Here is a 27,884-nt window from a genome sequence, read left to right as displayed (position 1 = left end):
ATCGCTTTTATTTAGGCTTTATGCCTCAGACTGGTAAGGTAAACGCTCTTTGACATAAGTTATTTGCATTAGGTTTTACTTATGAATATCTGATCCACACAAAATAAACACCTTTACCCACTTTGCATTTTTAATTTGTAAAACCAATTTATTTCTGCGTATTATTTCACTTCAGCGACACAACCATTTGATGGTCCATCACGCAAAATAGACTGGTTTTTGGGTAAAACATATTAAATGAGGAAGCTTTGAAAGTTGCGTCTTTCTGATACTGTAAAAGCTGACAATTAGAAAATGTCAGTCTGAGAGAAAAAAAACTAATATTTTATCACACATCCATTTTTATGAACAGGAATAAATGAAAGAAATGTAAAACACAAGGCAAAACACACAGCATACCATTCTAAAACATACACAACAACAACAACGTTTTGTAACATAGAACATCCCCTTGAGTAGAAACAACTGTATGACAAGGTTTAAATGTCTGCAGCTATTCAGGTAGGTTTTTGAAGACTATCAACAGGCAGTTGTTCTCTGCAGAGACAAAGAAAAATTAGATAGCAATGTAGCAAGAACAGATCAACTGTCAATTAATAAAAATAAAAAGCTAATTTCAGATAAAATCTCACCAGCACCAATGATGATCTCTCTTTTGTTAAAGCGAATACACAAAAGCTGGAGGTCATTTTGAGGGTCAAGGTCTCTTACTGCACTTCTTGCCAATGCAGCGATTTCGGAAACTTCTCTTCCATACCGAGAACTTGTTCCACTATCAAAACTTGATCTGATAGGAACACCTTGAAGAACATTTAAATTCACTCAGATTATTAAATAGAAAAGGTGAATTGCGTAATAACGTTTTTTCTTGAGTTTATTTACCTTCTGAATTGAGAACTATTGTTCCTGCCACACTTGCATTGCTTTCAATCCTCTTCAGTGTCTCCTCAACACCATCCTTTAGGAAAGAAACGCAAAGAACAAAACTTGAATGTGCACTGTTATATTAATTTAATAACGTATATAACATGAATTAAATCTTTTTTTTTTAGGAATAATTGTGTTTGTTATGAATTACTACACGGGAATACAGTTAATCGTGCTTCTTTCTTACCATTTTCTCTGAAGATAGTAAACGTCTCTTTTCGTTGTTCCAGTAAAATTTAATAAAGAAAAACAAACTCTAGAGTTTCTCTGTTGCCTATGGAAACGGGAGACACTTCTTCTTCGTTTGTTTAATGGCGGTTGGTAGACAATGAAACGGAAGACGCGTCACACTCAGCCGGAAGTGGAGCATAGTAAGCGTTCTGCTTGTTTAGCTAGTGTGCTGTTAGCCTTCGTTGCCGAAATGCCAGACTTAGCGGTGGAGAATGTGGTGGTTCACCCGCTTGTGTTACTCAGCGTGGTAGATCACTTTAACAGGTTAGTGAAATCCATATTTATGTTCGTCTTAATGTTAGTAATTGATAGTAAATAGTTGGTTAACGGAGCCCTGTAGCCATGCTAATGTAAAGTTAGCCGTGCTGAGTCAGAGCCCCGTTGCAAATGAATGGAGAGACATGACAAGGCTACATAGCTTAGCTAGTCCAAAGTGTTGGAGAAAGAATGCTACGTAAAAGTGACCTGCAGTCTAATTATGTTTGATTTAGGACTCTTATTGTAATCGAAATGTATCCATACAACAGTGGTAATCGGTTTCGTTTAATCATGTTAACTTCAAAACTGGTATTAATTTAACTCACGGTCGCGTTTATTTAGGTCTGATTAGGTTTACATCGAAAACATTCACATACATCAATTAATTCAAAGAATAATGAGACCTAATACCTAAAATATAGACTTAAAAGACATCATACTTCATAAGCACCGTCCTGTTTTCGTATGCAAATACCTACACACGCTACATACCTTTAAACACTATATTTGTCCAAGAATCGAAAAGATTCAATGTTTTACACTTAACTGTGTTTTTTAGACATACTATTTTACTGCTAACTACTGCTTACAATTTTGTTTTTCAGTAGTATTCAAATTTATTGAAAAGACCAGGATATAAAAGTACATCAATACCAATATATAATACAAAAATACTTCTTAGCACATTAGTAGTCCTACAGGTGAATTTATTATTCCCATTTGAGGTAACCCCTTTAGCCACCTGGATTGTATATATATATATTCTTATGTATTGATTTCTGTTCCCCACACAAGTTTTAAACTATACTCCTTCCTAAATCACATTACTTCTCTCTCCACAAGTCTGTTTTGTAGATTAATAGTCTTTAGTGTCAGGAATTGCAAATGATTTTTCACGGTTTCATATTTGACTAAATTACTCCTCAAATACCATTTCAAAAGTTTATGTTTAATGATGTTTGGATACATTTAATTAAACGGGTTGATTTGTATCTACAGGATAGGAAAAGTTGGAAATCAGAAGCGAGTGGTAGGTGTCCTCCTGGGATCATGGCACAAAAAAGTTCTTGATGTCTCCAATAGTTTTGCTGGTAAGTATTAAATTGAAAGGATAGAAATGAGAGAAAACAAAAGGGAAACTGATACAGATGGTTAAAGAGCTGTTCCAATTTGGTGAACAAGATCAGGTTCTATAAGATCCAAGAGTCAAAGGAGCATAATTGGTTTTCTTGTTAGTTTATTCATTTTAAGGTTCCAGTTTTCTCCCCAAGTGTGACCCCAGCTCTCATCAAATCTGAAATGTTTATATCTACGGTTAGATTTTTAAAACAACACTCAACCTTTGTAAAATATTTTTCATAACGTTTGTGAGTATACGTTGACTTACAACTATTGTGTATGAGCACTGAAATAGGAAGATAGTATTGTGTAGCATTAGCTTACCTTCGTTTGTGAGCTAACTTATCGTTCAGTTTGTTACCACATGGCCTCTGGCAACAGCCATGAAGAAAGCAGCAGTCTAAGCTGCAGCTGAGTTGATGTTTCTACAAATCACATAACTTTAGACTGTAGGGCAATGAAAGCTCCTACTCCAATTGAAATGCTACTCCATTGTAATGCAAAATGGCTGATCAAAGACCCGAATAGATTTAAGTATGTATGGATAATAGGTATATGTTTTTACAGTTTTTATAAACAAAATGATCCAAATAGTTTTAAGCTCACGTCTGTTTAGCTATATAAAATTAAAAGTGTAGATCTTTGTAAAAGTATTTAGATCACAACAACTTAAATAAGTGATTAAAATGCATTAGTATGTGCAACCAGCTATCTGCTATGTGAACTCTTGGCATTTGCCTGAGAGAAAATTAAACCTTGGCATAGGACTTCTATGATCTATTTTTTTTTAATACGAACATAACCTATATTTTCAGTTTTGGTTTGCTTCCTTATAAAACACAATGCCAAGTTGTTTTTTTTTTGGTTTTGTTTTCTTGTAGTGCCATTTGATGAAGATGACAAGGATGACTCTGTGTGGTTCCTGGATCATGATTACCTGGAGAACATGTATGGCATGTTTAAAAAAGTCAACGGTGAGGCAGCAAATGTCAGGTATTATTAGGGCTGGGCGATATAGAAAAAAAGCTTATCGATTAAAAAAAATGCATATTGATCGATATCGATAATTATTGAAAAGATTTGAAACCATATTTTATGTGCAGCTCTGCCTGGACATTTTATGATATTGCTAAATGATTTAATTTTAATAAAAAACACAAACAGAGACTTCCAATTAAATCTTTATTTAACCAGCTTTTTTAACCATAATATAATTGTTTTAAAGAAAAATAACTTAAAAGACCTGAGTTATGTTATTAAATACTGACAAAGAATAAACTAAAGTGACCAGAAAAGTAACCAAAATAAATATAACCTGGTTCAGCTTAGTTTCCTGCTTTAACCTGAGTTATTACTTTGAAGTTGCTGGCCCCTCAGCATTTTTCTCTCAATCGTTAGAACTATGTGGGAAACTACACTGAACTGAAAATATATATATATTTTCCCGAAGATTCCTCGGAGGAGAGCCGCGCTGGGGCCTACACAGCTCGTACTCCTGCGGGTGTGAGCGGCCGAGATGATAACAAAAAAAAAAGTTGGTTGTGTTATCAGACTTCGTTTTCACTGGTTCCCTACACATTTTACAGATGACTGTGGTTTGTTTTTTGTCCGACTTGCCATGACCGAAATACTGCCAAACTGGCGAACTACAAAAACCCTTCTTTGGAACAATTTCCTCCGCCTCTCCTTGCTGCGACATCTTCATGTGCTCTGTGTTGTGGTTTGAGAGGGCGGCGCTTTGTGACGGTGTGCCTGGGTCCGCGATTGTGATTGGTTGGGAGGAAGTAGTGATTAGCATAAACCTACATGCTAGGCGTTTCTTTTTTATCGAACTTTTATCGACCCGCTTTTTTTCTATTGCGCCAAACGTCTATCGATCGATATATATCGTTATTGAATTATCGCCCAGCCCTAGGTATTATTAGATTATTTAGATAGTCTTTGGATTTTTTTGTTTTTTAACTGGCTTCTTTATTTTTTAGCCCGAGAAAGGATAGTTGGGTGGTATCACACAGGACCCAAGCTCCATAAAAATGACATTGCCATTAATGAGCTCATCAAGCGGTACTGCACCAACTCGGTATGCATTTCATTAACTGTCCTATGTTTTGGATTTTATTTTATTTTTTTCATGTGATGGATTTTGCTTAGTTCATTTTAATTATGAGCATTATTCTCATTTTCTTGTCAGGTTTTAGTCATCATAGATGTGAAGCCTAAAGATCTTGGACTGCCCACAGAAGCATACATTTCAGTGGAGGAAATACATGATGTAAGTCATTCTTTAGGTTTGGTTTAGAAGCTATTTTTGTTTATCATTAGATGTAAAGAAAATTTTTATTCAACATGCTTTTTCTAGGATGGCACCCCCACCTCTAAGACATTTGAGCATGTCACCAGTGAAATTGGAGCTGAAGAAGCAGAAGAAGTGGGAGTGGAGCATTTATTGAGGTAAAACCTGAATAATCAATTATCTGCATGCTTAATTCCCCTGTGCAATTAGTGTTAGTAATCACTGTTTATTTTGAATACGCTTTAAATCACAATATTCTCCTCTGCTTTATTCTGACCATAGGGACATCAAAGACACCACAGTGGGCACTCTGTCTCAACGCATTACAAACCAGGTTCACGGTTTGAAGGGGCTCAACTCAAAGTTGCTGGACATCCGCTCTTACCTTGAACGAGTGGCTGCTGGCAAACTTCCAATCAACCATCAGATCATCTACCAGCTGCAGGACGTCTTCAATCTGCTGCCAGATGTAAACCTACTGGTAAGATCTTAGAGCTTACAAACATGTATTTACTGTAACAGTACAAAACATTTGGATGTTTGATGGAGGTGAAGCTATTTCTGTTCAGCTTAAATTATACACACAGATTTAATGTTTTTATATAATATATAAAAACATTAAATTAAACATATATAATCTTTATTGTGGTCAGTTTTAAGAGTCAGAGGAAAATTACTCATACTGATGCCCTTACAGGTTTGAACAAAAGTTCTACTATTGATTCTCATCAACTTGAATGTTTTATTAATTTGACATTTTTATGATCAGCTATTTACCAGGTTGGAATGAAGATGCACAGTTAATATGCAATGGTTGTTTTGAAATGCCAAAACTACACAAATTTGAATTTGTAGATTTCCTTTAATAATCTTATTAACATCATACAGTGATTCATAAATGTATATAAACCTCCACCAGTATTTGTCGAAATGCCATTTTATAAGCTATGGAGAAGTCCTAAATTTGTAAGAGAAATCAACAAAGCTCTGATCTGGCTCAGTTCCACTGATGCCAGAGAAGCCTTTTAATATGATGCAACCAGCAGCGCTGCCCTCTTTGACAGCTGGCACTGTCCTTGGTTTTAAAAGCAGCACACTGACTCCTGTAAACCGATTTCTTCCTATCATGACTAAATAGACATGTCTTGATTCATGTGGGCTGCTACAACTTGAGTTGAGCATAAATAATGCCTAAAAAAACAGGATGTTAATGAACTCTTTTCTGTCTACCTCACTGTTTCAGAGCATTAGCTGGAGGTAGGCTTTTAACTAGCAATACATGCAGCTGCATGTTGTTCAACCTCTACTAAAACAATGAAAAATTGTAAGCCCTGTTTTTTTAACTAGAAACTTTGCTCAAATCTTCAAAGTTTCACAAACAGCAGCTGCTGTAGTTGGAAAAATTGAACTATTGGTGCTCAGTGCACCACAGCAACCAATCGGAGAAGCTGATCTGGGAGCTGCCAGAGAGAAGTCCACTGAACTCCACTGAAACAGTTTAACGCCTAAATTAACTTAAAATGTCGAAACCTGGCAGTAGGGTTGGGAATTGAAAAGATTTTCACGATTCCGATTCCCTTTTAGATTCTATGAAACGATTCGATTCTTTATCGATTCTTTTTTCGATTCCAATTTGGGGGAAAAAGGAGAACAAACAGTTTGATTATCAGAATCAACTTTGTTTACTTAACTATTGCACGATCTTACAAACTCAACAAGATCAAGATGTCCACAGGAAATGTGAAACTGGAGTAACATCTGTGTTTAAATGAAAAATGAATACAAGAACAAACTTAATAACCAACAATGTCTAATAACAAATGATGGGATAATAACCTATTTTAAATAACAAAAAATACTAATTATAAAACAGTAGTAGGGAAAATTAACAGTTCTTTTGCAGAAAGATGAGCATATCTGCTTTTTCTGGAAGGATACAGGATCTTTCAGGGCTTAAGGTGTCTCCAGCTGTGAAGAACACCCTCTCAGATGGGGTGGAGGAAGCCTGCACACAGAGGTAGTTTTCAGCCAGTCCAGATAGCAAGGGCAGCGTATCTTGCTTGTTCCACCACCACAGTGTGGCGCTATCCCTGCAGGGGATGGAGGGCAAGCTTTTATAGAGCTGGATTTCCTGATCTACCCTCTGAGCTAAGGAAAGACGGGGCTTTGATTCACAAAGTGACCGCAGTTCGTTGTCTTCCTCCTCGAATAGTTCTTCCAACTTGCGTAACTTGCGTAACTTACGTAAAAAGCGTGACGTAAGTCGTGCTCCCCAGAGCCGGCGCTCTAGGCTCTGGTGCTGCGGGAATCGAAAAAAGAATCATTCAGCGAGCTGCCAAACGATGCCATGGAATCGGAAAATACGGAACCGGTTCTGAACAGGAACCGGTTTTCGATTCCCATCCCTACCTGGCAGTTCACTTTTATTGTTCTGGTGCCTGCATTTTGAGCCACATTGTGAAAAACGGCAACATCTACTTCCAGCAGCCACGAAGAGTAGGTAAAGCTGTCTGAGGAAGCTGCTGGGGATTCCCAGTGACAGCGCACCACATAGCGAAATAATATTTTAAGGCAGGACTGTAATGAAGTGACTTGTGATGAACTGACTGCACAGGTGTACTTTCCCGCATAAAATCTATTAAAACAAATTTTTACCAGCTTATAAAAGCAAATATAGCAAAGACATTGCCATTGAACACAGGAGCAGCAGAGGCATCAGATGCATCTGGACACACTTTACTAGATGCGCTTGAGTCACTTCTGACCTTAATTTGTACAGGCATCAAAAAAATGAAGCAGCAGGCGCACTTTTGCTGCTCAAAGCCCTTTAGGTGTGAACGTAGCATTACACTTTCTGATTCTTTGAATTAACCTATGAAACATTTTTGTACCTAAAAAATTATATTGCATCTTCTTTATCAAATTTCCACCTCTAGTCAAGCATACATACTTCCCATAATCAGGACAGAAGCAGTTTTATAACAAAGACAAAAAGTTAGCTGCATTCCACCTCAAAGTGCAGGAAATAGCATTTCAGAGTCTTAATTTCAAAATTTTCTGGGGATGATACCCCCCAGATCCACCGACGCCGTGCAAAGCCTAAAGATGTGATATGCCAAGGTTTACAACCTAAGAAATATTATTAGCTAAAAGCCTGACTGGAGGCCAGACAAACCGATAACTGGAGGTGGCCAATACAGACCAGCACAGGGTCTGCTACAAAATCAGCCTAAGTTAACATATTGTTTTGTAGTTGGATGCCAGAACCGACACAGTACAGACAATTAGAAGTTTTATCCTGCTGCCACTTTCAGAAAAAAAGCAGATATCTAGACAGCTCTGTTTAAAAGCAATATGAGAAAAGTTAATAGAAATGATCATCAATCAATTTTTCTACTGCTGAAACTTTATTTAAAACAAAAAGAAAGCTAACAAAACTAGATCCCTTTATTAAAGTGCTCTTAGGGAATCTTTTTGCCTCCAGCTATGCTCCGCCCACAGAAATATGTCACATTGTTTAACAATTGTAAAGGGGTCGTTAAGAATCTCCCCTGTGGACAGTAACATTTGGGTTTTATAATTTTAAAATTTATTATTGGTCTCTGTGGTATCTGGGTTGTGCCTCAAAATTTTCGCCAATGTCAGGTCCACTAATGGTTGCAATAATTCAAACCTCACCAAGCCTCGAGTATTTTCGATTTTGCTCTTAAAAAGATAAATAATCTGCTGCTACAAAAGAAATTGGAAATTTAGAGAGCCTTATGTATCCATTAAGATTATGAAAAATATAGAGTTAAATGATCATTTAAAAAAGAAAAATGTATTTCCAAAGTTTAGTTTTACAGTTATCTGAGAAAACCTACAGCTTATCTAAAAAAAATAAAAAGTGCCATATTTTATTGTCTGTTTTAGAAGAAACTTAGAAACCCATCCTAGTGTCTGATCTTATGTTTAAAATATACATGTTCTGTGAAATGTGTTTTGATTAATGGAATATGTTGTAATAATGTAATGTTTCTGTCATGTTTCAGGAATTCACTAAAGCCTTTTACCTGAAGACCAATGACCAGATGCTGGTAGTCTACCTGGCCTCACTCATTCGCTCCGTGGTGGCACTTCACAACCTGATCAACAACAAGATTTCCAACAGAGACGCAGAAAAGAAGGAAGGGCAGGAAAAGGAAGAAGGGAAGAAAGAGAAGAAAGATGACAAAGAGAAAAAAGAGGAAAAAGATAAAGACAAGGAGAAAGACAAAGCAGATGGTGCCAAAAAAGATGAGAAGAAGAAAAAATGAGCGCTCGTCCCCTGTGGTCTTCTCTCAGATCACACCATCGTCAGCAGGATGGCGTTCTACTTTTTCCCCTCTGTATGTGGGTCTGAGACTAAAAGTAGGACTCTAAATGGGGAATTGTGTCATTTGAGATTTGGCCTCCTGATAACAACCTGACACTCAAAGACTGCTATTATCGTGTAAGGATTACGTTTGCTCTCCAGTGTTCTGAGCTGTGAGAACATGTGTATGCTGTTTTCATAGTTACCAAGCTCCTGGTGTTTTCCAACCTGAGTTTGGCTGTTTGTAAAATGGAGTAATGATGATATTGTTTCTGTATCACTCATTAAAACGGGAACCCAGTAAAAGGTTTTTTGTAGTTTTGTTTGCCTTTTTCCATTAAAGATTATATCATTGAATATGTTATTTGTATTTTATAATGGACTTTGTGATAAATATATATATATAGAGAGACCCTGCTATTTTGCAAATTATCCCACTTAGAAATCATTGTATATGCATGTCCACTGTGAAAGACAAAAACTTAAAAAAAATTCCTCAAATCTTAATGTATATTTAACTATTTCTAACAACTGCAAATAACCATTTAAACACTGATCAGCTACAAGTCTGACCCTCAAAGACCTGTTAGTCTGCCTTCAAAATGTGCACCTCCACTCCCTTTATTATCCTAAAGTAGATGCACCTGTTTGAGGTCGCTAGCTGAACCAAGTGCACCTGTCCATCCCATACAATCGGTAATAATCCAACCACTAAAAAGGCCAAGACCAAAGAGCTGTTCAAAGACACTAAATAAAAATTGTACACCTCCACAAGGCTGGAAAGGGCTACTGGGAAATTGCCAAGCAACTTGGTGAAAAAGGTCCACTGTTGGAGCAATCATTAGCAAATGGAAGAAGCTAAATATGACATAATCTATCTTGGACTGGGGCTCTATGCAATACCTCATGTTGTGGGGTCTCAATGTTTTGAGGAAGAAGAATGATGAATACCATCCCAAGAACACCAGTCCTACTGTGAAGCATGGGGGTGGTAGCATCATGCTTGGGGGGGGTGTTTTTCAACACATGGACAGGATGACTGCACTGTATTAAGGAGAGGATGACTGGGCCGTGTATTTTGAGATTTCGGGGGAACAACCTCCTTCTCTCACGCAAAGAATTGAAGATGGCTCAAGGCTTCCAACATGACAATGCTCAAGCACACAGCCAGGATAACCGGGAGGTGGCTCTGTTAGAAGCATATCTAGATTCTGGCATGGCCTACCCAGTCGCCAGACCTAAACGCAATAGAGAATCTTTGTAGGGAGCTCAAACTCTCCCAGCGACAGCCAAGAAACCTGACTGATCTAAAGAAAATCTGAGTGGAGGAGTGGGCCAAAATCCCTCCTGTAGTGAGTGCAAACCTGGTGAAAAACTACAGGGACAGTTTCACCTCTGTAAACCAAGGCTACTGTACCAAACTGTACCCTCCATAATTTTCAAGTGGGAGAACTTGCAAAATAGCAGGGTGTTTGAATACTGGCGAAATAAGAAGTGCTAAATATTCAGGATTGCCTAATGAAACAAAAGATGTAACTAAACAATTTATAGGTTTAACCATCAAGAATCCCGCATGAATGGCACCCGTAATTCTGTGTAGACACTTTAGCCAATTAAAAACCAGGAAATATCTACAAGTACGTACGACGTACTACGTTTGAAATAACACTCTCCTTTTTATCAATAGGGGCAGAAATTCTCTGTAAGGGAAACTAAAGAAGCAAAAGAAAACCCCTATCTGATACTTCTCTGAGCAGTTGCCTATTTACTTATTATTTTAGCCTATTTATTTTAGAATTAAATATTTTTCAGGCTTTTGGGAGAAAAAAAAGAAATAAAAAAAAAGTACTTTCAAATCAGTCTTGGAAACATAAAATTATTACAAAGATTAATTTTTAAGTTTTTTAGGCAGCTTCAGGGGCACTGTATGGGGGGGAGTTAGGAAGATGCCAAGGGCCCTTGACTAAGGGGTTCCCAAAAGCAGATAAATGTTTTTCAAATCTAAAAAGAAAATCCTACAGTAAAATGAATTATCTTTGTGTTCTCCCTGATCTTTCAGGATTAAACAGCGAAACGAAGCATATATTGACCATTATGGTCATATGTATATTTGAATTAAAAATTCTTAGGAACAGCATAAAAATAATCTGTCCTTTGTTTAAATTTATAGCAAAACAAAATAGATTATATTTTCAAAATCCAAAACCTATTTTCTTTCTAAATAACCTGTTAGTTTGGGAGTAAGATTTTTTTATGGGAAGTTTTAAGTTAAAGTATATAACTTTTTCATCTAAGGATAATTTGAATATGTTAAAATCGTACAGTAAATAATCATGCTCTTCGATCCATCTTTATAACAGTTTTAAAGCTTAACTCTTTTTTTTTCTTTTTTTAATTGAGGTGGGGGGGCAATATCAATGTCTTTCATGAGGCCCCAAATTCCTGGCGGCGCCCCTGCGCAGCTTTGAACAAATTTCTAAATCGCAGAGGCGGATTTTTTTTTTATGCAAGTTAGCTATGAGACATTTCCGGGATTTACTTTTGGTTGAACAGCCTGAGAACATAAAGCCACTTCAGTGAACACTTCATTTTCTCGGTTTTATTTTTACTGCGTCATTCCTTCCTCTCAGCTTCATAACGCGCAGCTCCTCCGCTACAGCCCCCCTAAATCGCCCGCAGGGCCACGAGCGCCAACGTAGCGCATTTAATCCGTGGTCGTGTCGCAGAAATCAGATTATTGGGCAGGTAAACTGGATTCTGACGTAGAGGGCTTAAACCCAGACTGGGAGGCAGAGGAGCGACGCGACCAGAAGCGGAGGTGAAGGAAGGATGCAGCTCAGGGAGGCTCCTCCTTTCCTCCTCTTTTAAGGAGCGCCGCATGACTCCCAGGATAAATCTCTGCCTCTGAGTGGAACGGAGGAGCGCCCTGAACATGGCTTCATACCTGGAGGTGAGGCTGCAGCTCTGAGCGGAGCTCTGGGAACTTGTTCTGGGTGTGGTTTATGAGCTGCTACCGAATGAAGGCCCTACAGGTGCCTCCGTTAATCTGCTCTGCTGCAGATTCGCACATTTATTACATTTTCTCTGACTAATCGAGCTTCTTATCGTCTCAGATCCCGGATGATGAGGAAGGACATGATCTAGACCTCTTCTGTGTGCCCAGACATTACGAGAGCGACCTGGACAAGGTGATCATCCCCCATGGACTCATCATGGACAGGTGAAGCAATCAACAGCTCAATGGGAAACACCTTTAGTTTGTCTGTGCTTTCAGTTTATACTGCAGACATCTGGATTTATCACAGCCAGAAGAGTCTGATTGTTAATTATCTCTTCTACGGGTTGTCCTGATGTTGCCAATGCTTGTTTGCATGCAGAAAAAAAAAAAGTTTTTTTATCCCAGTTAAAATTCTGAGTGTGCAACTCACAGATTAATCACAGAGTAGAATAGAATAGAATAGAAAATCCATTTATTGTCCCACAGTGGGGAAATTCTGGTGCTTAGAGAAGCAAAAAGATGATAGAAAAAGTGATCACATAAAAGCGGACCTTAGAAAAATGTATAAGAAATGTATAAGAATAACATAGTAGGTTTCGCAGCATGTTCTGCAGAGCGACCAGACTACTGAACAGTTTCTTCTGCCTGGCCATCAGACTGCTTAACGCTACATAACACTCCTCCCCCCATGGGCATGGACAATACACCCACCTTAGTTTAGTTTTGTCTTCAATTTAATGTTTCATTTTCAATAACTCTTCTGTGCAATATTCAATAACTCAGTGCAATATTTATTTATTGATGTTACTTCTTCAATAACTCAGTGCAATATATATGTGTATATATATATACTCTTTCCCTGTATATAGCTAGCTCTTACTCATAGAAAACATATTTATTGTGCAGGAATAAGGTCTTAGCTCTGTTACACTGGTAGCAGAGTAATCGACATTTCGTTCTCAAGATTCACCTTGTGTTTTTTGTGTAATGACAATAAAGGAAGTCTAAGTGTTAAAAAAGAAACAAATTAAATGCTCTATTTGAAAGTGTTTTAACAATATAAATACTGTGCACCTGGAGAATAAATATGGACATTTTTACATTAATGAATATTTGAAAATAACAGCAAAATCAGAGATGTGCAAAATGACAGCAGCATGTTATTTAACTAAGAAAGCCAGTTTTATATTTAGGTGACATTTTCCTTGATTATTAACACACAGTTTATGAAAACCTGTGTTGGTTTCTAAGAAATGTTCAGGATTTCTTTAGAGCAATAAAAATTATTTTTAAAATGAGAACCTTCTAAAAGTTATGTCTTTGTTCAGAATCTGCTCTCAGTACTTGCTTGAAATGAATTATTTGCAGCAGTGCTGCTGCAATGATTTTTTTTTAGCTTGTCTGGATTCAGGGGTTTGATGCCTGTGACAATCCCTCATAGAGTCTCAGTTTTCTGGTCAATCCAGCCAAGTGAAACCATGAAAAATAATGAAATTTGCATCTTTTTATAATCTGCAGACGACATTAACTCCAAAAATAATCACTGATTGTGGAAACTTTGCGTTGGACCTCCAGTAGCTTGAATTCTGAGTCTTTCAGTTTTGGGATCTTTATTTCGAAATGACTCAGTCTGGTCCTTTTTTTTCCCAGCTAGATAAGATGCTTTTGACTCATAATTAATAATCCATTTGTAACCCTTTACCCTGATAATAATAATTGAACTTAATTGATCTCATATTAGAGAAATGTATCTCTGCATCTTACCCATCCCCTTGGGGAGCAGTGGGCTGCTATTGTGTGGTGCCTGGGGAGCAGTGTGGGGTTAAGGGTCTTGCTCAGGGACCCAGAGTGCAGGCTTATCCTGAAAACATGGCTGTGGTGGCTCCTGAAGCACAGACTCCAGCTGTTATTTATTAAATTTTTATTAGTTGTAAGCTATGATAATCAAAATGAATAAAAATAGTTAATTATAAATTGGCATTAAATAAGTAACTTTTTTGTGTTGCCTTATTAAGATTCCTTTTAATGTATTAATGTGCACCTGTTGTAGTGATACTACTGTGATACTAGTGATGTAGACTGTGTGAAACAGACTGCTGAGCTTGTATGATCAATGTATGCTCTTCTGTGTATCATTCATCTAATAATAAAGGTCATATGCTGCAAAACTATATAAAAATAAATATTTAAATGCATTTCCAGTGTAGAGGCCTTTTAAGGCAGCTAAGCTTTTTTTTTTGCTGGCTCTGGTTCATCCTCGCGGTTTACTGAGAACTATGGTCTAAAAACACATTTCCTGATTCCTTAAGTCAGTTTTTGTCCACATTCTACTGCAGCGTCCCAACCTCTTTCCTGCAGGACAGAGCGTCTGGCTCGGGACATCATCCGGGACATGGGGGGACACCACATCGTGGCTCTGTGCGTGCTGAAAGGAGGATACAAGTTCTTTGCGGACCTCCTGGACTACATTAAAGTGCTCAACCACAACAGCGATAAATCAGTCCCGCTGACAGTGGATTTCATTAGAGTGAAGAGCTACTGTGTAAGCTGCCTTACTCATTATATTTCCAGGAGCCACTTATGCACTGCGGTTGGCAAAATACCAATTAAAGCAATCTATAAATGAGAAACCTCCCCTCTGCATTGCGCATAATGTGAAGATTTAGCGTTTTAGAGGGAGTTTGGAAAATTAAATCCCAAACTTGTAGTGATTCATTGTGTCTTGTATATGTTTGTCACCTAGAATGATAAATCAACCAACAGCGTTAAAGTGATTGGAGGAGACGAGCTTTCCAACCTTTCAGGAAAGGTGAGTCTTCTTCAAGCTTCAAACTCTTTTCTATTGATAGATGCAGATTTTAACAAATTTTTTTTTTTCGCTTTTTTCCCTACAGAATGTGTTAATTGTTGAGGTAAGATAATGTATGGGTGTGATTTTTATATTACAAGGTCTAAATTTTGTTTACATTTGCATTAGTTCTATTGGATTCAAATGACCTGCTAATTGATTTGCATGTATTGTTTTCGTTAGAGTTTTATCAGACTATAGCGAGTGGCTGAATCAGTGTCCACTCAGCTTGCTTGCTTTTATTAAGCTTTATCAGAAAAAATCCTTCTTCAGTTCATTAATTGGTCAAATGCCAGTTTTAACAAATGTATGTCTCTGTTTATTGTAACCACTTCCTGACGCTGTAAAAGGATATCGTAGAGACGGGAAGGACGATGCAGACGTTACTTTCTCTCCTGAGTGAATGCAGTCCCAAGATGGTTAAAGTTGTGAGGTAGGTAGGAAGCACCCCAATGTATTAAACAGGGCAGAGCAGGCAGCTGGATGATAAACCATAACTTTAACTGACTGCTGTGTCCTCCTACAGAGTGCATCTACATCTGATAGTGCTCTTAGCTAATGGATACCTGAATTAGAGATGTAATGTGACAGAGGGAGGGAGCAGCTTAAGAGTTAATCTGCTAGACTATAAACTGCACTCCAGAAGCACAGGATCTTTTTTTTTTTTCCCTTATGTTTTCCTGCTAGCTTTGTAAAATGGGGCATGCTCTGAGCAAGGATGTTTGAAAACAGGCGTATTAATGTTGTTTCTGATGCTGTTTTATACTGAATGCTTCAGGTTTTTTAAAATTTAAAAGCTCTCTTCTTATTTGGTTGAGCTTGATCTGCCTTTTTTTTTCTCCAATGAGTCAGTCTCTGTTATAAACTATACAATGCTTCAAAGAAGTATTTGTCTGCTTTCTTTTTAGCGTAGGCGTGGCCGAGATGTAGGACAGGGGATTAGTGTCCTGGAAAGGCTGAAAGATCGCAGGTTTAAACCTCAAACTTTCACTCTGGGTCTCAGAGTTGGAAATAACTTCACATTGTTCCCTGGGTGCTGCAAGCTGCTCACTCCAACCCTAAGAGATGGGTGAAATGCAGGGGATTCATTTTTTTTTTTTTTTGCAAGATATAGATCATTGCTAATAATATTAGGGCTGCAACTTCTGATTATTTTGCAAATCGAATAATCTGTTGATTACTTTTTCGATTAATCGGATAGCCAAAGGTTCCTTAAAGAAGATTTTTTTTATAAAAATTAAACCAGGTGAAATTAAAAGTTCTGGATTGAGAATATTGACAGATGAAAAATATTCTTTATATCTTAAATGCAAAATATTTATTTATATATATATATATATATATATATATATATATATATATATATATATATATAATATATATATTCCAGCTTTGGTATAATTACTGCTCTAAGTGGGTCAATCTGTCAGCTAAAAGCATGTTTTAGAGTCGCTATGCTCCAGTTTACGATTTAACGATTACTAAATTAGTTGACTATTATTTAAATAATCGATTAATCACGATTAATTGTTTCAGCCCTAAATAATAGTATTCCTCTTTAAAATTAACAACAGTTATATATTATTTTATTTATGAAGGAAAAACGGCTGTCCAAACGGTCCTGGTTCTATGGGATAATGTAATCACTCACTAGACCTAGTAACTGTAGACCCTGTACTGAAAGCAAACACTACAAAAAGAGAAATAGTCTAATTTTCTTCATTTAACTGTCCTTTTCCTTGATTTGAGCAGATAGGTAAGAACATTTACCAGTAGAATAAGGTGATTTACATTTAAATTAGTATATTTAATATAGTTAATAACAAGGTCTGTAATTAATGAAAATTATTAACATTTTAATTGAAAACCATATATCAACAAACTGAACCTACCTTGGAATTCAAAAATTCCTTGTTGCTCCTCAGTTATTGAATAAATAATCATATGAGCACAGCAACGAATATTTCTTGGAAGTTAAAATCATTTACTTTTATTTAGAAACCTCTGATATTGTGTTATTATAAGTGTAAAGAGTCCATGAAAATTCATTATAGATCAGTTACTTCTACTGAATATGGTAAAAAAGTATTCATAGCTACAAGGATTAAAAAAGCCACATCACCTGGTGTGAGTTAAAACGTTGCATATCAACCTCACTGCATCATCAGACTGGTAACTGCACAATCATGTCAGTGGCACCAAAATGACACCATAACCGGATAGCAATAGATTTCTTATGGCGACTGCAGAAGCACGTCCACCATAACTTAGGTATCCGTACCAATCTAAAGGTATTTTGGATGGAGCTCTGGTTTTTAAGCCTGCGTTTCATCAGTGGACCAACACCTGTGATCCTGAGACACAGACAGTACAGAGTTCCCGGCTGGAACTTTAGTATTTTTATAAGAACATGCAATTAATTGCGTTTTTTTTTTTAATGCATAAAAAAGGTTCAGATTAACTAATCGAAATTAACGTGTTAAAGTCCCTGCCCTAGATTAAAGTAGAAAAAAAAAAAACTCCCACTCATTTTTTTTCTAGTGGGTAATTTCTGATCATCTTATTTTAAGAGCAAAAATACTGATTCCTTTAACAGATAATCTTATTTACCTGCTTATTTTAAGGGGAAATACATGTATTTTAAGAATTGGCAGATGTTTAGATCAGTTTTTGCAGTGTAATAATTAATCTATATTTTAATGATTACATGCACTGGCAGAAGAGACTGGAAATCATCTTTTGGACCATTTCAATATTTCATCTTTACAATTTACCTTAACAGTTATCTAGAAGGGACAGTCAGTTTTGAGCTGCAGCCGTATTGAGATACGATCACAGTCGTCATCTGTTAGATCAGGAGTCTGCAGCCATGGCTTTGTGGCTCACTTAACGTCCTAAACGATCTGCCCTAGCGCTGACCTATGGAAACCATGTTTTTTCTGCCATCTTGGTTAATCATAAACGTTTAACTAAACTAATGTGTTTAGAGCTGCAGTGCAGCCAAGGCAGGTCGGTAATATTTTCATGAGTTTGGTGACCTCTAGGAGTAAGTACAACAGACTGGCCACTTATTGAAATCTTGGTCTGTTTTCTCCATTTGTAGATATTGTTCTCATGGTTGTTCTCTGTTTTTTTTTTTTTTTTTTTTTACATTCTGAGTGCCACATGTTTACACTCTGTAGACACTTCCTTCTTTGGCTGCTTAGATGTTCTCTAACTGTCCTCAGTGCCAACATATGATATCAATTTTTAGTAACTGTGATGCTAAGGCCCCTAGAAGTGGTAATAATCTAAAAAAAGAGAAAGGAGTCAGATGTGGGTTAAATGTCATTGGTATCGTCATTTCAACGTTTGGAATTAATATGTTAGATTGTGTGCTTCAGGTCTTTTTCAGCTGGATATACAGCCTGCTATTGTTTTTATTTGAGTTATATGGCAGTCTGGCCACATCACTGCTAGTCTGCAGCTCCAACAGCAACATGGCCTCAGCGTGGCTCAGGAAATTAAAATCAGCTGCACCAAAACTGGGTAATGGCCTGATTAAATGATTATTGCTACATAGAGGAAGCCTGGATTAAATAGCATTTTTTTCCTTAATAAAGTTAGTCCTGTTCAGCATTCCAGTTTTTTTATGTTAAAATAATATTGGTGGATCAAAGAGCAACAGAAATCTATTAGGGTTGGGGCACATTATGCTAAGTCTGTTTAGCACACAGAGGTTGATTTAATCCTGATACAGGGTAATTTTTAGATTTGGATGCATGGAATGCAGCTGCTGACATTTATGTCTCTCAAAGTATTTTTTTATTTTTATTTTTTAACATCCCCAATATTTTTTTTAATTATCTTTCCAGCCTTCTGGTGAAGAGGACGCCGAGGAGTTCAGGCTACAGACCAGACTGTGAGCATCTCTTTAGTTGTTTACATGCAGCAGTGCAGAATGATGCCATTCATTTCATGCCTATCGCTCATTCCTACATTTTGTTCTTTAGTAAAAGCAAGATAGTTGCTTGTTTAAGAAAAAAAATATGTTTGGATAATAATTCATGGCTGCTTACACCCAGTTTGCAGAGTCTGTGATTATGTAAGGCTTTTAGGTTTCAGTGCGATAATCGCTTTAAGATTGCCCCTCAATAAAAGCTGTTACTGTAAGTGTTTTTTTTTTTTTTTTATAACTCCGCTAATGCCTTACTGACAGCTTAATCATAGCCTTGCAGAAGCAGTAGGAGACTGATTGTTTCTACACTACAGAGTCAATTAGACTAAATGTCTGATCATTTTACCCCCCTACACCAGAGAAGCCATGGTTCTTTAAATAACCGTCAGTAAGGGTTTCTATATTTATTTCAGACATTGGTTTTGAAGTACCGGATGCCTTCCTGGTGGGCTACGCTTTGGACTACAATGAGTACTTCAGAGATCTCAGTGTAAGTGATGTTAAAACTGATATCCAGATTTAACTGTGCTCCATTTCTGTGCATTTTAACTGCATGAATACATGAAATACTAGATTTTTTTTTCATATTTAAAGAGATAGTGACCCATGTTGGAGTTTTAAGTCTGTAGTCAAAACAAAAAAATACAAAGATTTCATACTTTATTTAGATTTGTGCTCCTAATATTTAAGACTTAGACTTATTGTATGGGACTTAAAGGTATAGTGGAGGATTTTCACAACTTTTTGAAAAGACCCGCCCTCTCCACTTAAAAAAAAAAAAGCACATGCACAACCCTGTACCACTCCCAAGAGGGAATGCCTATTAAAGGCGTGCTAGAGTATGGAGAAGCCCATTTCTCCTCCTGCATGCTCTGTTTAAAAGTTGCTGTTTTCATCGCTCATACAAGCTTACTTTCCAAAAGAGCATTTGCAATTTTTCCACCATCTCACCACTGGAAAGGAAAATGGGGACGAGCATGTAGCTCATGCATTGAAGAAGTCAGCATCACAAAGAACATTACCACCCGGGCCAAGCAACGACTCTGGATGAATGGGAAGGTTTGGAAATCGCTAAAAGCATGGAACTTGACTTTCAAGTCTGGTGACAGAGAGGCACTGAGGACAGAGTGTACCAACTAGAACCGTGCCATCAGATCAAAGCAAAACCACAGCTGGAAGATCCAGGATCTCTTCCATGATGCCAGCAACACCAGGAGGATGTGGAAAGGCATACGGGCAAACACAAACTACAACACACCCTCACCCCCGATAGATGCAGCAAATGCTGACTTCCTAAATGAACTAAATTCTTCGGTTTTAGGCACTAAACAGCACCCCAGCAGTGAAAGCCGTTCCACACCGGGGGAGGAGGCACTCAACCTTGACATAGCTGAAGTGAGGAAAACTCTGTGGAGAGTCAACCCAAGAAAGGCTCCAGGCCCCGATAACATATCTGGATGGGTGTACAAGGAAGGTGCAGGACAGCTGGCGGGTGTCCTCACAGACATTTTTAACACCTCACTGGAGCAATCCATAGTGCCAGCATGCTTTAAGTCTGCCACCATCATTCTGGTTCCAAAGAAGCCTCAGGTCACCTCACTAAATGATTACCAGCCTGTCGCACTCCAATGATGAGGAAGTGCTTTGAAAGGCTGTTTAAAGCATCATCTCCAGTCTGCCGCCAACATTCGACCCGTTCCAGTTTGCCTACCGACGAAACCGCTCCACTGAGGACGCCATCTCTGCTGCTCTCCACCTGAGCCTAGCACAACCGCATGAGAAGAACACCCACGTGCGGATGCTATTCCTGGACTTCAGTTCAGCTTTCAACACCATCATTGCACAACATCTGATGGGCAACCTGGAACAGCCGGGCTTCAATGCACCCCTCTGCAATTGGCTTCTTGACTCCCTCACCAACAGACCTCAGTCAGTCCGGGTCGGATAGAACACCTCTGATTTCATCACCCTAAGCACAGGCCCCACTCAGGGCTGTGTCCTGAGCCCCCTGCTGTTCACTCTAATGACACACGACTGTGTCTCCAAGTTCACCACAAATCACATTGTGCATTTTGCGCAAGACACCATGCTCCTACAGAGAGGAGGTGGAGCAGGTAATGGGCTGATGCAGAAATAACAGCCTGATCCTGAATGTGGAGAAAATAAAGGAGATCCTCTTGGACTTCAGGAAGAACCGGCCTAACCACACTGCACTGCTCATCAACAGCTCAGCTGTAAAGATGGTCAGCAGCACCAAATTGCTGGGGGTGCACATCACAGACACCCTCACCTGGACTGTAAACACCACCTCACTGATCAGAACGGCACAAATGCGCTTGTACTTCCTGCGGAGGATGAGGAGAGCCCACCTGCCCCCACCCATCCTCACCACCTTCCACAGAAGCACCATAGAGAGCGTTCTGACACTGTGTGGTGTGGAGGCTGTAGCACCTCAGATAGGAAGTAGGTTAGAAGAGTAGTATGAACAGCAGAGAGGATCTTCGGGGCTCCTCTTCCCTCCATAAAAGACATTTAATCGTGTCCCAAGCCTGTAACATCATCAATGACCCCTCACAGCCCCACCATGGACTGTTCTCCCTGCTGCCCTCTGGGAAGAAGCTTCACAGTATTTAATGCAGGTCCAACAGATTCTGTAACCGCTTCTTCCCCGTTGCCATCAGACTATTGAACTGTTGAGAAAACTCTTAATCATGTCACTTAATCTGCATCACACTGATAACACAAACCCAAAACTTTGCATATTCACACCATACATATATAATGCTCTGAACTTCCATATCAATGTGATTTTTTTTGTTTTTGCACCATGTTTTTTCTCCCACACTCTTTACATTTGATCACTGCTCCACTCCTCCACTGTATTTACTATAAGTCTGAGTAATCCGGATCTTAAGTAACAGCCTACAGCTCTAAGAGATAAGGCCCATATTATGTGAGCAGTCATTAGTTCACTATGTATATTGGCTGTAGTAGCAATCCTTTCATATCGGCTGTAGTTCATCAAAAACTGAAATTTAAAGACATTTTAAGTCATTTCAGTACAAAATAAAATTAACTTTGCTGTTATTAACATAAAAATGTTGCCGCTAAATAACCACCGGGCATCAATCTGTACACAAAGAAGCTTTAATAACCCTTCGTTTAGTTTTGAGTTGCTTTTATAGTTAATGTCTCACAAAGTCACATTCTCTCTGATAGGATTGCACAACAGTCCCTGTGCTGCTTAGGAAGTCTGCCTCTAGATCAAGGCTCTATTGCTGCCTCCTTTTTCAATGAGGCTGCAGTCTAAAACAGCGAAGTGGTGTAATATTAGCAAATGGAGAAATTCATAGGTCGGACAGCTGAATGACATTGAGAGTGCTGCGATGGATGCAGTCAAGGACGCCTGTTGGAGGGGAATCACAAGCTGATGAAGTGAAATACTTTCATATGTTCACTGTTTTCATCAAAGTAGTTTAAATACATGCTGTTAATTAATGGTACACACATGATACCTGATAGGACTACAGGCTAAAGGTGTGAGAAAATATTTTAATGGAAACTGATTGAAAATATGTAAATATAACATTTTTTGAAATGATTGAAAATAAGCAGGAACTCTCTCCAGACTATTTCCATTTGTTGTGATGTTTTTTTTGTTTTGTTTTTTGCAGCATATCTGTATACTGAATGATCAAGCCAAGGAGAAGTACAAAGTATGAGTTCAAAGCGTGGCTGATGTGACGCCCTGAAGACTTGGACCACTGTGATGGGCCCTGCTTAGCTTTATTGTGTTTTTGGATCTTATTTATTTTTCTACATGACAATCCACATGTTATCTGTGGTTGGTTACGGACCTGAAGAAGAAAGTTTCTCCCTGACTTTATTAAAAACTGGGAGTAAATATGTATATATTTTTGTTAAATTTTAATTATTTCTCTTATTTAAGAATTTAAGTTGTGTTTTAGTAAGGAAGAGGAAATATTGTCTTAAATCTCTCAGGCTCTATGCTCAGTGAGCTGTTTGTACCCTTTAACCAGAGAGTTTTTTGTTGTTTCAATTAATACTAAAAAAATCTTACATACATTTATTTGCAATATTATATTTGTTATTTAGTGGTTGATGTATCCATTGAGGACCAGTTTACAGCAATACAACTCTAATTAAACCATGAATCCTTGCTTCTGTCATTTTTTTTTTTTTAGTCCCCAGGTTCCCATTTTCTGAGCTAAATGTGTGACTCTGTGTTCACTTTATTTATATTTTGTCTATTATAAAGTTAACGGTAGATACACTGTGTAAAAGACTAAGACTACCAATAAATAGGATTTTTTCTAGCTTTATGATGCTCAAATTAGCTACATTATTTCAGCTTTCAAATAGAGGCTAACATACATGTATTTTCTTACTATTTTGCCAAATGACCTCTTGGACTATGATTTAGGTCAGATGTTCTGCATGACCTTCCTCCATCTTGTCATAACAGTTTGATTGAATTTGATCCAATTCCCAGAACTGTGTTGCCTGCGTTTCTTACACAGATCATTTAAGCTCTGCCAACAAATTTTCTGAGAAAGATTGGAGATGAGATCATCAGACCAGAATCCTTATTCCATTTTTAAACTAATTTGGCTGAGTGCGTAGGGTCGGTGGCTGTTCACAAGATCAATTAGTAATAAAGCTTTAACTCCCTGTTTGAGTATACTTCCAGCAGCAAAACATGAACTATGCAGAGAGCAGCAAGGGAGATGAGTGGATAGACGGATTTATTATGAACTACTTTAAAACTGAGCAGAATAACAAAAACTTGGATTAAAATATATTCTTTCAGTGTAAATTAATGAAATTTGAAGTACATTTAAAGCTCCTTCTGTCTGTTCTGTTTCCCTAGACTCAGCAATTACATGCAGTGGCCAACTACTAAGCTGATACAAAACAAATGTAAATGACCTTTTATTGTTATTAAAAAAGTATTGAGCTAAATTTTATGGAGTTGTGTTTATATTTAAAAAAGTGACCGAAAATAACTTTTAAAGTAAGATAAATATATAATTACACTAATAGCATAAGCTGATGTTAACTAAAGAAAAAGTTTTGACCAAAAGTTTTCATTTAATAAATAAAAGGTTATATATATATATATATATATATATATATATATATATATATATATATATATATATACGGTATATAAAATTATTTTTTTTTTGCAATCAGACTGAAAAAATGTTCTCCATGGGCCTGTGTTCCTTCCGTACCTATTGGCTCAGCAGAATTGACAACTGAGTGATGATGTTTGGTGCGTTCGAGATGAGCAGCGCCTCGTGGACGAGAGTTTATGCGTGTTTTGATGAGCTGTCTGCAACTGAACGGGTTGACTGGAATCACGTTTTTATTTTTGAACTTACTGGTGGAAAATACACACTAAAACACTTAGAAAACAATAAAGCCGTAGGCTCTCATCCACAGTCTAGGCTAGACGCAGTTAAACTCGGACACACCTGCTGATGGAGCGAGGCAGTTCTCTAATATATTTATTTTTCCTTTAAAATAAGCGTTCCATTTTTATAGTTTAAATAAATCATTGGTTGGCAAGTATTTCTCTGCTTCAAATCTATCTAATTCCCTTGTTATATGTATTTGTTTCTTTTAGTTTCATATAAAAGCGCCTCATGGTTTGTTCGTGAGCATTTGCCACCCACAATATGGTGGCCGCTCATGCGTTTTCCTTTTTTTTTTCCAAGATGCGGCGTCGACCTAGTACCAGTGTGCTCTAATTCCATTGGTTTCTATCAATTGGTGACGTCAGCACCGTACCTTTCCTTGGTTGGTTGCTTGTATAAGAATAAGGCTGGTCTTTCGGAAAAAGAACCAATTACCGTTAACTACGCACACATAGCTTCTGGATCACCTTCCGGGATTACTTTTCGTTGCTATCTTCTACCATGAACAAAAGTTGCCTGTGAGGTAAATCACTACCTTCTCTCCTTTGATTTTTTTTTATGAAAAATAAACATAGAAGGGCATGTTTTCTGTGTTACAGAAATTGAAAAAAATCGTGACAATTCGTAAAGTTTTAATGTATGGCACAACTATGCTTCTAAAAGAGGAGGCAGTAGCCACATTAAAGCAGTTTGACATTGGAGAGAAATTCTCGTATCTCCCCGTCCTGCCTAAAGCCTCAGTGCTGATCCCCCTGTTTGTGAGGGGTGGTCAGCTTCACACCTTACTCACTCTACGCTCACAGGAGGTAACATACATAAATGACCTATCTGTGCTGGATAAATGCTGGCTTTCACTCTGAGCTTTAATTGAGACTCTCTTTCCCATCTGTAGTTGAGGACTGGTGCTGGTGAGGTGTGTTTTCCCGGTGGAAAGAGAGACCCTAGTGACCAGGATGATGTCCACACAGCCCTGAGAGAGGCACACGAGGAGATAGGTCTACCTCCTGATCAGGTTGAGGTGGTCTGCACATTGTTTCCAGTCTTTAGCAAGGTAAGGTACTTGATGCACTTTTTCTCAGAGTTTAAGCTCCATCATTTCTTCACAGACCTTCACGTTTTTCAACAGAAAGGCCTATTGGTGAGCCCTGTGGTCGGTTTCATAGAGGAAACATTTATTCCAGCCCTAAACCCATCAGAGGTCAGTGCTGTGTTTGCGGTTCCCCTGGACCTTTTCACCAGAGAGAAGGATCACTATGCTACCCACGGTGTTGCCGGGGTGACTGGACCATTGCACTCATTTTACTTCAGAGATCCTGCTTCAGGGAACCAGTATCACATATGGGGGCTGACAGCAATGTTGGCAACGTTGGTGGGTGCTCTTGCTCTAAAGAAAAAACCTGAGTTTGATGTTGGTTTTGATATTTTGGATCCTTTCACCTTTTTCAAGAAGATTCTGCATAAAAGACTGAGTAAACTTTGAGCAGCTGTGATTGTCCTGAACTGTTGTATCCAGGGTGAAATGTGAAAGACAACGTTTAAGCAATATGTTTAAAATGAAGGTAAAACTGATTTGTGCTTCTACTGTCACTAGTAAATATCTCAATACTTTCAGATTTTAAGATTGGAGTCCACTTTTTTTTGTTTCAGTGACAAACACTAAAATGAGTTGGATGCAGAAGCATGGATTTTTAATGGTTCACTTCACAAAAAAAGTTCTTAAAACACACACTGATGTAGTTAAGCTCATGTGGGTTGATGACTTAACTAGGATGAGTGAACACTGGAACATGCAAGCAGCTTTAGATGGACAACAGACAACATATTTTAAAGCTCATCAGATTGTTTTCTTTACCTCTATCATATATATGCATACACCAATAAGGGCTGAAACTATTAAGATTAATTATTGAAATAAAAGCCAACTAATTTCATAATCGATTAATAGTTAAATGAAGTATAGGTTTTATAGCATACCTTTGGCTGACAGAGTGACCTACTTTCACGAGTACCTTTACCAGAATTGTAAAAAATACGTCCATTAATATGCTCCATCCAGAACTTGATTGGAAAGATTTCAGTTTCACCTGGTTTAAATTCAATAACTAAATTTCCTTTCGCAATCCGATTAAAGGAAAAATATTTATTATTTTTGTCATAAACTCATACATTTCAAAAACTGCACAATATTCAAAAGCAAACCCAATAGTTGATCGAAGCAATAGAAGCCATATTAAGCTGTTGGAATCATTTATAGTATAAATCTATAAATACTTAATATTTAGTATTTTGGTTCCGACCAGATCTGTATGTAACGGACCGCTCCAGGACAATGACACCATAGTCCTGATCTTCTTGGCTTTGTTTTAGAACCAGCAGGCCATCAATCAGTTTCTGGTTGAGTAAATCCAAGGTTAGAGCTGGGAAGCTGCTGCTGTTCACCTACTAGTATACTTTGGGTATTTATCTGGTTGAAACATTTAATTCAGGGGGATTTCTTCTTTGGCATATGACCTCTTCAAGTAATTTATTTAAGAAAACCAAGATATAAGTTGTCCTTGGATTCAGGGTCATTATTGAACTCAGGTTTCCAACTCCAGCTTTTAAGGCTACAGTTTCAACTTTTAGCTCTGCCTCTGCTTAATCTTTGGGAAACCTGACCGATCTTTGAAGATAAATGCTTTCACAAACTGATCCATCTCTTTGTTTTAAACACAATTGCCCTAAAAAGGATCTGATTTCTGGGACAGTAATTTATTTTCACAATAAATTATTTCCAACAAAGCTAATGGAGAGTTGTTAATAACAGTAAAATGCATCTGGGATAGATCATATAGGGTGAACAAAAGAAAATAGGACATTTAGATTTTTATTAATTCATTTAATGTAGCAGCAGGATTACAGATATAAACAGAAGAGTATACAAATGTCCAGACAAAGGCAAAGAACATGTTTAATAATAGTTCAAATGTATAACACGCTGGGTTGACCTTTATCCTTACTGCAGGGTCTTAAGGCTAAGATACTAAAGCTCAAGCTACACGAAACCGATACAACAGAACCGTCGAAGGATGTGAAGTAGAAAGCAAACTAGGAGAAGTGAGCAAATCGGTTATGCACAAGATACAGCTCACACTATTGGCAAACGGTTACCTTATCATGGCTGCCCCTTTTGATCGAGCGTTTCACATCAACGAATGTTGACAAGCACACCAACACCAGGACGTTTTCTACAAAAACAATCGCCACTGTCTTGTCCCTTTTACCTCACATGTACAAATCTCATGAGGCGTGAAAAACCTCAAATGAAAACCAAAAGCGCATGAAAGCTGCGCGGTATTCTGAAAATAAAAAAAAAAACAAAATCACTAAAATTAGAAAATAAAATACAACGGTATGAGCTTTGTTGATGGGTGCTGAAATTATTTATGTCACAAGGGTCCGAGAGGATAAAAAGGACAAGGAGTTAGGACACAAAAGGGACGCCAGTAAACACAGC

The 27,884-nt window shown here is 37.8% G+C and overlaps 4 protein-coding genes across 8 annotated transcripts; 3 read left to right on the top strand and 1 right to left on the bottom strand.

Moving 5' to 3' along the window:
- Positions 1 to 14: 14 nt before the first annotated feature.
- LOC119793073 (dynein light chain roadblock-type 2-like) lies at positions 15 to 1,265 on the bottom strand. Its single transcript, XM_038300033.1, has 4 exons — positions 1,115 to 1,265; positions 883 to 958; positions 633 to 800; positions 15 to 537 (listed from the first exon to the last, which is right to left on the bottom strand). The coding sequence occupies exons 1-4, from the start codon at positions 1,115 to 1,117 to the stop codon at positions 494 to 496; spliced, it is 291 nt and encodes a 96-aa protein (XP_038155961.1). The 5' UTR covers positions 1,118 to 1,265; the 3' UTR covers positions 15 to 493.
- psmd7 (proteasome 26S subunit, non-ATPase 7) lies at positions 1,264 to 9,471 on the top strand. Its single transcript, XM_038300027.1, has 8 exons — positions 1,264 to 1,422; positions 2,416 to 2,507; positions 3,417 to 3,509; positions 4,518 to 4,615; positions 4,727 to 4,807; positions 4,895 to 4,986; positions 5,111 to 5,309; positions 8,860 to 9,471. Exons 1-8 carry the CDS (start codon positions 1,349 to 1,351, stop codon positions 9,121 to 9,123), a joined length of 993 nt encoding a protein of 330 aa, XP_038155955.1. The 5' UTR covers positions 1,264 to 1,348; the 3' UTR covers positions 9,124 to 9,471.
- Positions 9,472 to 11,747: 2,276 nt separating this feature from the next.
- hprt1l (hypoxanthine phosphoribosyltransferase 1, like) lies at positions 11,748 to 23,119 on the top strand. 4 transcript variants are annotated; one of them, XM_038300031.1, is made up of 9 exons: positions 11,748 to 12,111; positions 12,275 to 12,381; positions 14,496 to 14,701; positions 14,903 to 14,968; positions 15,054 to 15,071; positions 15,358 to 15,440; positions 18,862 to 18,908; positions 19,358 to 19,434; positions 22,619 to 23,119. In XM_038300031.1, exons 2-9 carry the CDS (start codon positions 12,363 to 12,365, stop codon positions 22,664 to 22,666), a joined length of 564 nt encoding a protein of 187 aa, XP_038155959.1. In that variant the 5' UTR covers positions 11,748 to 12,111; positions 12,275 to 12,362; the 3' UTR covers positions 22,667 to 23,119. The 4 variants fall into 4 exon arrangements, with proteins under 4 accessions (XP_038155959.1, XP_038155960.1, XP_038155956.1 ...); XM_038300032.1 differs by having other exon boundaries at positions 11,748 to 12,193; XM_038300028.1 differs by having other exon boundaries at positions 11,752 to 12,111; positions 14,518 to 14,701.
- Positions 23,120 to 24,816: 1,697 nt separating this feature from the next.
- Positions 24,817 to 26,007, top strand: nudt7 (nudix (nucleoside diphosphate linked moiety X)-type motif 7). Of its 2 annotated transcripts, XM_038300068.1 has the most exons (4): positions 24,817 to 24,911; positions 24,988 to 25,194; positions 25,281 to 25,439; positions 25,515 to 26,007. In XM_038300068.1, exons 2-4 carry the CDS (start codon positions 25,024 to 25,026, stop codon positions 25,866 to 25,868), a joined length of 684 nt encoding a protein of 227 aa, XP_038155996.1. In that variant the 5' UTR covers positions 24,817 to 24,911; positions 24,988 to 25,023; the 3' UTR covers positions 25,869 to 26,007. The 2 variants fall into 2 exon arrangements, with proteins under 2 accessions (XP_038155996.1, XP_038155995.1); XM_038300067.1 differs by lacking the exon at positions 24,817 to 24,911 and having other exon boundaries at positions 24,918 to 25,194.
- The last annotated feature ends 1,877 nt before the right edge of the window (positions 26,008 to 27,884 follow it).

The sequence above is a fragment of the Cyprinodon tularosa genome, unplaced genomic scaffold, assembly GCF_016077235.1.
Source record: "Cyprinodon tularosa strain WSP-4 unplaced genomic scaffold, ASM1607723v1 ctg44, whole genome shotgun sequence".
NCBI lineage: Eukaryota > Metazoa > Chordata > Actinopteri > Cyprinodontiformes > Cyprinodontidae > Cyprinodon > Cyprinodon tularosa.
Note: the sequence above shows the minus strand (reverse complement) of the source record. Positions and strands in the feature narration are given on the sequence as shown.